This window comes from Oncorhynchus mykiss, chromosome 5, assembly GCF_057628025.1.
Source record: "Oncorhynchus mykiss isolate SJ-2025 chromosome 5, ASM5762802v1, whole genome shotgun sequence".
NCBI classification, from domain to species: domain Eukaryota; kingdom Metazoa; phylum Chordata; class Actinopteri; order Salmoniformes; family Salmonidae; genus Oncorhynchus; species Oncorhynchus mykiss.
In genome coordinates, this window is record NC_143026.1 from 17,864,315 (window position 1) to 17,874,674 (window position 10,360).

Below are 10,360 nucleotides of genomic sequence, written 5' to 3' on the forward strand. Positions count from 1 at the left end.
GGTTCTCAATCAGAGGCAGGTGTTTATCGTTGTCTCTGGTTGGGAACCATATTTAGGCAGCCATATTCTTTGAGTTTGTCGTGGGTGATTGTCCTTAGTGTCCTTAGTGTCATTGTTCTGTGTTAGGTTACACAAGTATAGGCTGTTTCGGTTTTCGTTAAGTTTATTGTTTTGGTAGTGTTTGTGTTTAGTGTGTTACTTCATTAAACATGGATTGCAATAGACACGCTGCATTTTGGTCCGACTCTCCTTCTCATCAAGAAAACCGTTACACCAAGCAACTTATTATGTGACCTGTTAAGGAAATGTGTACTACTGAACTTATTTAGGCATGCCATAACAAAGGGGTTGAATACTTAATGACTCAAGACATTTCAGCTTTCATTTTTTATGAATTTGTAAAATTGTATCTGATGATTTCTGCATACGTACTTTGTATGGTGCCCTCATTGATCCTGTCCCCACTTATAAAGATCTGGGAATCTGGATTGACTAAAAGCTATCTTTCAAAAAACATGTTGATAAGTTAGTTAAGAAATTAAGAATTAAACTAGGCTTTTTCTATAGCAGGGATAGTCAACTAGTTTCAGCCATGGGCCATCTTTGAACACAACTAATCCCAAAAACAGATTGTATTTGAAAATAACAATCATTTCAGACCTTGATTACAGTGAGGCATTATCTCTTTTTCTCTTTGTGGGAATACTTGGGAACAGATTTCCTAAATTAAACTCACTCTAAATCAAATCAAATCAAACCAAATCAAATTTTATTTGTCACATACACATGGTTAGCAGATGTTAATGCGAGTGTAGCGAAATGCTTGTGCTTCTAGTTCCGACAATGCAGTAATAACCAACAAGTAATCTAACTAACAATTCCAAAACTACTGTCTTGTACACAGTGTAAGGGGATAAAGAATATGTACATAAGGATATATGAATGAGTGATGGTACAGAGCAGCATAGGCAAGATACAGTAGATGGTATTGAGTACAGTATATACATATGAGATGAGTATGTAAACAAAGTGGCATAGTTAAAGTGGCTAGTGATACATGTATTACATAAGGATACAGTCGATGATATAGAGTACAGTATATACGTATGCATATGAGATGAAAATTGTAGGGTAAGTAACATTACATAAGGTAGCATTGTTTAAAGTGGCTAGTGATATATTTACATCATTTCCCATCAATTCCCATTATTAAAGTGGCTGGAGTTGAGTCAGTGTCAATGTCAGTGTGTTGGCAGCAGCCACTCAATGTTAGTGGTGGCTGTTTAACAGTCTGATGGCCTTGAGATAGAAGCTGTTTTTCAGTCTCTCGGTCCCAGCTTTGATGCACCTGTACTGACCTCGCCTTATGGATGATAGCGGGGTGAACAGGCAGTGGCTCGGGTGGTTGATGTCCTTGATGATCTTTATGGCCTTTCTGTAACATCGGGTGGTGTAGGTGTCCTGGAGGGCAGGTAGTTTGCCCCCGGTGATGCGTTGTGCAGACCTCACTACCCTCTGGAGAGCCTTACGGTTGTGGGCGGAGCAGTTGCCGTACCAGGCGGTGATACAGCCCGCCAGGATGCTCTCGATTGTGCATCTGTAGAAGTTTGTGAGTGCTTTTGGTGACAAGCCAAATTTATTCAGCCTCCTGAGGTTGAAGAGGCGCTGCTGCGCCTTCTTCACGATGCTGTCTGTGTGAGTGGACCAATTCAGTTTGTCTGTGATGTGTATGCCGAGGAACTTAAAACTTGCTATCCTCTCCACTACTGTTCCATCGATGTGGATAGGGGGGTGTTCCCTCTGCTGTTTCCTGAAGTCCACAATCATCTCCTTAGTTTTGTTGACGTTGAGTGTGAGGTTATTTTCCTGACACCACACTCCGAGGGCCCTCACCTCCTCCCTGTAGGCCGTCTCGTCGTTGTTGGTAATCAAGCCTACCACTGTTGTGTCGTCCGCAAACTTGATGATTGAGTTGGAGGCGTGCGTGGCCACGCAGTCGTGGGTGAACAGGGAGTACAGGAGAGGGCTCAGAACGCACCCTTGTGGGGCCCCAGTGTTGAGGATCAGCGGGGAGGAGATGTTGTTGCCTACCCTCACCACCTGGGGGCGGCCCGTCAGGAAGTCCAGTACCCAGTTGCACAGGGCGGGGTCGAGACCCAGGGTCTCGAGCTTGATGACGAGCTTGGAGGGTACTATGGTGTTGAATGCCGAGCTGTAGTCGATGAACAGCATTCTCACATAGGTATTCCTCTTGTCCAGATGGGTTAGGGCAGTGTGCAGTGTGGTTGAGATTGCATCGTCTGTGAACCTATTTGGGCGATAAGCAAATTGGAGTGGGTCTAGGGTGTCAGGTAGGGTGGAGGTGATATGGTCCTTGACTAGTCTCTCAAAGCACTTCATGATGACGGAAGTGAGTGCTACGGGGCGGTAGTCGTTTAGCTCAGTTACCTTAGCTTTCTTGGGAACAGGAACAATGGTGGCCCTCTTGAAGCATGTGGGAACAGCAGACTGGTATAGGGATTGATTGAATATGTCCGTAAACACACCGGCCAGCTGGTCTGCGCATGCTCTGAGGGCGCGGCTGGGGATGCCGTCTGGGCCTGCAGCCTTGCGAGGGTTAACACGTTTAAATGTCTTACTCACCTCGGCTGCAGTGAAGGAGAGACCGCATGTTTTCGTTGCAGGCCGTGTCAGTGGCACTGTATTGTCCTCAAAGCGGGCAAAAAAAATTATTTAGTCTGCCTGGGAGCAAGACATCCTGGTCCGTGACTGGGCTGGATTTCTTCCTGTAGTCCGTGATTGACTGTAGACCCTGCCACATGCATGCTGAAAATCTTTAGGTGCCTTTTGGCAAACTACAAGCGTGCTGTCATGTGCCTTTTACTGAGGAGTGGATTCTGTCGCACCACTCTACCTGAGGCCTGATTGGTGGAGCGCTGCAGAGATGGTTGTCCTTCAGGAAAGGTTATCCCATCTCCACAGAGAATCTCTGGAGCTCTGTCAGAGTGACCATCGGGTTCTTGGTCACCTCCCTGACCAAGGCCCTTTCCCCCCAATTGCTCAGTTTGGTCGAGCGGTAGAGTCTTGGTGGTTCCAAACTTCTTCCATTTAAGAATGGAGGCCACTGTGTTCTTGGGGACCTTCAATGCTGCAGAAATGTTTTGGTACCCTTCCGCAGATCTATCCCTTGACACAATCCTGCCTTGGAGCTCTACTGAATATCCCTTCGACCTCATGACCCAGCTTGACATGCACTGTCAACTGTGGGACCTTATGTAGACAGGTTTGTGCCTTTCCAAATGATGTCCAATCAATTTAATTTACCACAGGTGGACTCCTATCAAGTTGTAGAGACATCTCAAGGATGATCAATGGAGGGAGAATGCACCTGAGCTCAATTTCGAGTCTCAAAGCAAAGGGTCTGAATAATTATGTAAATAAGATATTTCTGTTGAATTTTTTTATAAACATTTCCAAAAAAACTGTTTTCGCTTTTTCATTATGGGGTATTGCTTGGGGGGAAATTATTTAAAGTGGGGAAAAAAAGTGGGAAAGTGGGAAAAAGGGCTGCCTAAGTATGATTCCCAATCAGGACAACGATAGACAGCCTCTGATTGGGAACCATACTCGGCCAAAAACAAGGAAATAGACAACATAGAATGCCCACCCCAAATCACACCTTGACCTAACCAAATAGAGAAATAAAACGGCTTTCTAAGGTTAGGGCGTGACATCATATGAGGAAATCAGTCAATTTAAATAAATTCTTTAGGCCCTAATCTATGGATTTCACATGACTGGAAATACAGATATGCATCTGTTGGTCAAAGATTCCTTAAAATAAATGGGCCTCACAATGGGCCTGAGAATCTAGTGACGATTTTTCTGTGCTTTCAAATTGCCATCCATAAAATGCAATTGTATTTGTTGTCCTTAGCTTATGCCTTCCCATACCATAACCCCACCTCCACCATGGGGAACTCTGTTCACAACGCCAGCAATCCGCTCGCCCACATGATGCCATCAGTAGCATTGTGTTGTGTGACAAAACTGCACATTTTAAAGTGGACTCATTGTCCCCAGCTCAAAGTGCACCTGTGTAATAATCATGCTGTATAATCAGCTGCTTGATATGCCACAACTATCAGGTGGATGGATTATCTTGGCAATGGAGAACTGCTCACTAACAGGGAGGTAAACAAATTTGTGCACATAATTTGAGAGAAACAAGTTTTTTGAGCATAAACAACATTTCTGGGATCATTTATTTCAGCTCATGAAACATGGGACCAACACTTTACATGTTGTGTTATTAATAATTATAATAATTATATACTATAATTGCAGTTAAACCAGGGTTGAGCAGGAGTGTGGACATGAAGCTAGGGTTAGGGTTGTGGTTGAGGCTAGGATTAGGGTTAAGAGGCCTTTGGCTACTAACCTGTTATGATGTTGTCCACCAGGGTAGTTGGCATGCAGAAGATGCCCACCAGTAGGTCACTGATGGCCAGGTTGAGTATAAAGAGGTTGGTGACCGTCCTCATGTTCTTGCTTCGCAACACAATGAAACACACAACACAATTCCCCACCATGCAGACCAGGAAAATGAGCAAGTAAGACACAATGAAGACTACCACTACCGAGGGCTTGTGGAGGTAGAGGTCCACGTAGGTGATGTTCTGTTGGTAATATGGGTATGGGGGGTGCTGGAGGTCCCTGGAAGAGGTGAAGAAAGTGGTGTTCCAGTCTTCTGTGCTGTTGGAGCTGATGGGATCCAGAGCGTGCGTCATGGTGGAATCTGAGGACAGAGAGAGAGAGAGAGATAGAGAGAGAGAGAGACAGAGAGAGAGAGAGAGAGACAGAGAGAGAGAGAGAGAGAGAGAGAGAGAGAGAGAAAGAGAGAGAGAGACAGAGAGAGAGAGAGAGGAGATAAGGTAGTTTTAGTTTGTGGGTTTCTTTGTGGTTTTCACACAGTGAATTATTTGTCACATTGGACACCTCTAGAATATATTGTAGTCTATATCGTCTACTGCATCTTGCCATCTTTATGTAATACATGATTCACTAGCCACTTTAAACTATGCCACTTTTATGTTTACATACCCTACATTACTCATCTCATATGTATATACTGTACTCGATACCATCTACTGCATCTTGCCTATGCCGTTCTGTACCATCACCCATTCATATATCTTTATGTACATATTCTTTATCCCTTTACACTTGTGTGTATAAGGTAGTAGTTGTGGAACTGTTAGGTTAGATTAGTTGTTGGTTATTACTGTCTTGTCTGAACTAGAAGCACAAGCATTTCGCTACACTCGCATTAACATCTGCTAACCATGTGTATGTGACAAATAAAATTTGATTTGATTTGATGTAGTCATTCACAAAATAGAAGTTCTGGCTGAGAGGGTGTGCTACCTTCTGGTTATTTTATTTTTATTTTTCTACTTTAAAAGCCATTTCTATGGTGGGGTGGAACCTTGAAGGCACTGTCCATTGACAAACAGTGCACCTTATGTGAATAATCTTCTAATGTATGTACATAGTGTGTGTGTGTGTGTGTGTGTGTGTGTGTGTGTGTGTGTGTGTGTGTGTGTGTGTGTGTGTGTGTGTGTGTGTGTGTGTGTGTGTGTGTGTGTGTGTGTGTGTGTGTGTGTGTGTGTGTGTGTGTGTGTGTGTGTGTGTGTGTGTGTGTGTGTGTGTGCAACAGTGGATGGGTGGAGGTATAACCTTTCCATTCACATCAATAAGATTTCAATTACCATGACCGTGTGCTGAGACCTTGTTAGAAACATCCCCTTGTCAAAGTCATCCAATCAAGAGAGCCCATACTTAGACAGATTAGAGCCTTTACAATACCTAGGTAATAACAGGCAACACCACACTCACAGGACGTGGATATTGATTGGTTATAACATATAAAACACAACATAGTCTCCAGAAATCCATAACAACCATTTTTCTGCCTTGATGATTGTGTGATGATTCAGTCAACTATATGCCATCTCTCACACACACACTCACTCCCTCACTCAAACACACACTCAAACACAGATGACAAAAGAATGAGCGAAGTGAAAAATGTCAAGGTATTTTTGCTAGTGATTATATTCTGCTGGTGTGCTGGTACCCTGCTGAGCACCATGGCATCAAAACGTTATTCATCAATCACATCAGCTCTGCCTCAAAAACGGTCAAAGTTTCTTCTCAACTGGAGAGAATAACTATTGACTTCAAGCTCCTTTCTCTCTGAAGTTTCTAACCTGCCAATGATTGATAAGTGGCCTAAGCTCCCTTGGGCTTTTGTTAATTAACTTTCACATGTGAAACATTGACAGAATTGACAAGTTGTTTTGAAGTCCGAAGTACTGTAAGCGAGGAATTTTAATTGGATGGAGAATAAAAACCAACCTGGGAAATGAGCAGCTAATTTCCAGGGTCAGTGCACCTGCAACACCTCATAACTCAAAATACAGGTTAGAGATCTGCTGATCAAATGTACTCTAGTAATCATTTAGAATTTCAATCCGCCTATTCTCCAGGGATGTCTCCTGCTCAGATCTGGGTCCAGATGTTCAATCCCAGTGCTAGGCACTTGTTTTTTGTTTTAAGCCTTTCCCAAACCTTCACCCTTAACTCAACCACTCGGAATTAATGCCTAAACTTAAGTTTAACCCTATCCCTAACTTTAACCGAGTGGTGTAATGGGAATATACGCAGGTATGCGTCATATACCCACTATTTTTCATATGCTCACTTCTTAATCCTCACACAAAGTGGAGTAGTGGAAGTATATGTCATATCAATTAAGGATGATGGAACAGATCAGAATGTTTAGCTTAAAATGTTGATACACTATTATTTCTTCACATTTTAGGCGCAGAAATGTACACACGGCAGTAGGCCTATGCGTGAATGTTTCAAAATGCATTTGCAAATGTGCATGCGAGCGGTTTCATGGACAGAGATGGAAATATCCGTTAGAAATTTAGGAAGAGGGGGTATTTAAAGACGTATCAACTATGATGGGTTGCCAATATGTTTAGGATAATGCCTTTGGCTGCTAGACAATGAAAGAAAGTTTAAAGAAAACCATTAAAACAGGAGATTTTGGCTATGGGCTATTTTGACGCAAGGCAAGACATGACTCATAATATCAAGTAAATCGTCCAGGTGTCAAACAATTAAGGAACAGGACAAATATAGCCACGTTAATGATAGACCTGACTGTTTTCTGGTAGATGGCAAGGCTTTCCCAAAAACGTGCCTTTTAAATGTTACCTAGCTACAAAGCCTACCTGTCAGAATATAATTTGCATCAATCCAGTGGCCATTTCTTTTGCAAACTCCTTCTCATGTTCAAAAGAAACACTGCTAATCAAACAACAGTGCTAGGTACCTGCACAATTGAATTAAAAGGCAATTAAATAAAAATGTAGAGAATTCTTAGATTTTTTCAGAGACCTCAAAAGTGGGCTGCTGATGTTGTTCAAGCATTATAATATACAATTGTGTTGTATTTCTGTTTTTTTTTTAAGTGTGACATTGAGAGCGAAATCGGAAATCTGAATTTCTGACTCAGTTTAAAGCCTACATTTTCTGTTTCAATAGTCGGCCTACTATTAATCTACTTGCACAGTACAGCTTGGTTTGGCCTGACTGAAATACCAATTTGTGATTTTTTATTTTAGGTCATTCAGATTGTGTCACTCTTTCTCAGCGGGCTGGGCTCCTGAGTGGCGCAGCGGTCTAAGGCGCTGCACCGCAGCACTACAGTCCCTGGTTTGATTCCAGGCTATTGTATAATGTATCACATTCAGCTGTGATTGGGAGTCCCATAGGGTAGCGCAAAATTGTCCCAGCGTCGTCCGGGTTTGGCCAGAGTGTGTTCCTAACTGTGTTCTTAACTGGCTTGCCTAGTTAAATAAAGGTAAAATAAAAATATATATAATTCTCATAGAATGTTTCACACAGGGAGCCTTTCCTTCGCTGGACGGGCCGTTTGGAAATGTTTTGCCATAATTAGAGTATACTGACAGCTTGACTGACAGCTAAGATATGGCACCACGTGGCATAATTAAAACGTCAAGCCATGGCGTAATTTTGTGACAGCTAAAATATGGCACCACAATGTCCAGCCATGGCGTAATTATGTTGCTGCACGGGTTGGCGTTTTATTGGAGCTTAGGTTGTCCGTAAACCTCTTCAACCTCCAGTCAACAACTAGACAAAACCAAGACCGAGATATTAAGGTAAAGAAGCAGGATGACTGAGCAGAAGTAAGTCACCCTCCCTCTGCACGTATACAGAATGTCAGATGTGAACAAATCCAGAGAGATTTCATTTCAGAACCATGGACAGCGGGATAGCGGCGTTCGGAGGTTCCAACCTTCAGCACCATAGGTCAATGGATAACGACAGTTATAGAAATAATTCAAATTCTACTCATGTACATGTTAATTCGATATGTAATTAAATGTCCATATTTAATTACATACACATAAACTCAATTTCAGTTCCTGAACTAGCTAACTATAAACTAACTAACTATTAACTAGCATTAAATTATGTGGATGGGAGAGTGTATACTGCTAAACCATCTATCATTGTTCAGAAATATCAGTACTATACACTGTAGGCCAGCCCTCTGCTCACTGAGCTCCGTCAGTCAACTCTGCAAGAGTTGAGCAAATGACACGAATATTTTAATTTGCAGTTGCAATCAAGCACGGTCAATAATTAGGTTGATTATTGACCACGGAACAGAGTCGTTCTCTTGATTTGAAGAGGCGATGCAATCTGTATGCATTTCAAATTAAATAAAGGCAAAGTCTTTTTCAATAGGTAGGCGAAATCATTGATGATTGATCATTATTTTCTAACATACTTCATGTAATTATTAAGCTATTACAATTTCTGCTCACATTCACTCCTAAAATATGCTTTTGTTGTTATAAGATTTTGTATTATTATTCAATCAGCAAAACCTTCAAAAAATAAAAACAAGAAAGATCTTACCTTGAGTAACTTGAAAAAGATGTCCAATTTATATTTCCTTCCAAAATGTGAATATGGAAGACCCAAAAGTCCAAAGAGATGTATGTGCGCCACTTGTTAATGAGAAAGCGTTGCTGTGAAGATGCTCCGTAGCCTACATCGCAACGACCGAGAGGACAGACACGGACAGAGTGCTGTTGCTCCACGCGCTTTGGCACAAATAGCTAAATCCACTAACAAGCGCCAGATACATTGAATGGGGTGGGAGGAGGCGCGCAGGGCGGGTAAGTAAAGTGCGTGCCACCCAGCGCCCCACTGTTTCTCGCGCAACAAGAGGTTGCTCAAAGAGGGAATTATAGAGGAGAGCAAAGGTGACGAGATCACACCAACTGCGTGGGTGGTGGTGGTGCTGTAATTCAATTAAATGCCTCCAATTAAAATGAAATTGTCATATCTAGCTCCATACAAAAGCAAATCCGGTAAATATCGAATTTTTGGCATCTCACAGTATCTGTCTTCGAGTTCATGCTTATTGCTCTGTATGGATTTTAATTCATAAAAAAATGTGATAAGGATTTATCCAGAGCTCTAGCCAAGCCATGAGCTGGTGGAGGTTGAAGTGGAGGGAGTAGTTCTTAGCATGTCTCTTGAGGAGGCTTAAAAGAGATTTATGTTTGGAAAAGTTGAATATGTTCAGAAGGAGTTGGGTAATTGGTTAAGGAAGGAGGACTGGAGGGAAAAAGAGGGGGTTGAAAAGACAGAGGGAGGCAGATGATGGTTTGAATCTGTTGAAGCTAGCAATAACAAGGGAGAAGGTATGTCGAGGAAGATTGGTGTCAAATTCAGTGTGAGCCAGATGCCAGTTTGAGTTCTGGAGGTGAACTGGTGGTGGTAGAAAGTGTTGTGAGGAGCTTGGAGCCTGAGCCGTTGATGGACATGGTTATGATAAAGTTGCGTTTGGTCCAGTATGAGTGATATTTTTTGAGAAAGTGGATCCTTGCCTTTTGGTGGATCTTTTCAGGGTGGGTGTGAAAGAAGTTGAATCAGTGAAGGTAACCTGTAGTGGACTTGTGATTGTTTCTTCTGAGCAGAGGGAGTGGACGCTCCGTGTCATGCAACTTGGGTCAAGATCTGTTTCTTGCTTTGCTCTTAAGAACAGGGCACTTTTGAAAGGAGTGATTTCTGTGGAGGTGTGGAGGTGGAGCCGTTGAAGATCCCTGGTGTTTGTGACGCCTGCTGTTTAGTGCGACACAGAGCCGGTGGTGAGTGTGGTGAAACGGAGGCATCACATCAGTCCTTTTGAGTCAGTCTTTACCTGACAAGGTCTTGTTAGGATATCATTTATCCTGTTAGA

At 42.5% G+C, this 10,360-nt stretch overlaps 1 protein-coding gene across 1 annotated transcript in view; it reads right to left on the reverse strand.

Moving 5' to 3' along the window:
• LOC110523354 (neuropeptide FF receptor 2) overlaps nucleotides 1-9,199 on the reverse strand; it is a 38,431-nt gene extending 29,232 nt beyond the window's left edge. The window contains exons 1-2 of the mRNA XM_021601980.3: nucleotides 9,028-9,199; nucleotides 4,442-4,798 (exon numbers count right to left, since the gene is read on the reverse strand). Of these exons, the coding sequence (XP_021457655.1) occupies nucleotides 4,442-4,790 (349 nt within the window). The 5' untranslated portion in view covers nucleotides 4,791-4,798; nucleotides 9,028-9,199. The remainder of the gene's footprint in view (nucleotides 1-4,441; nucleotides 4,799-9,027) is intronic.
• Between the last annotated feature and the right edge of the window lie 1,161 nt (nucleotides 9,200-10,360).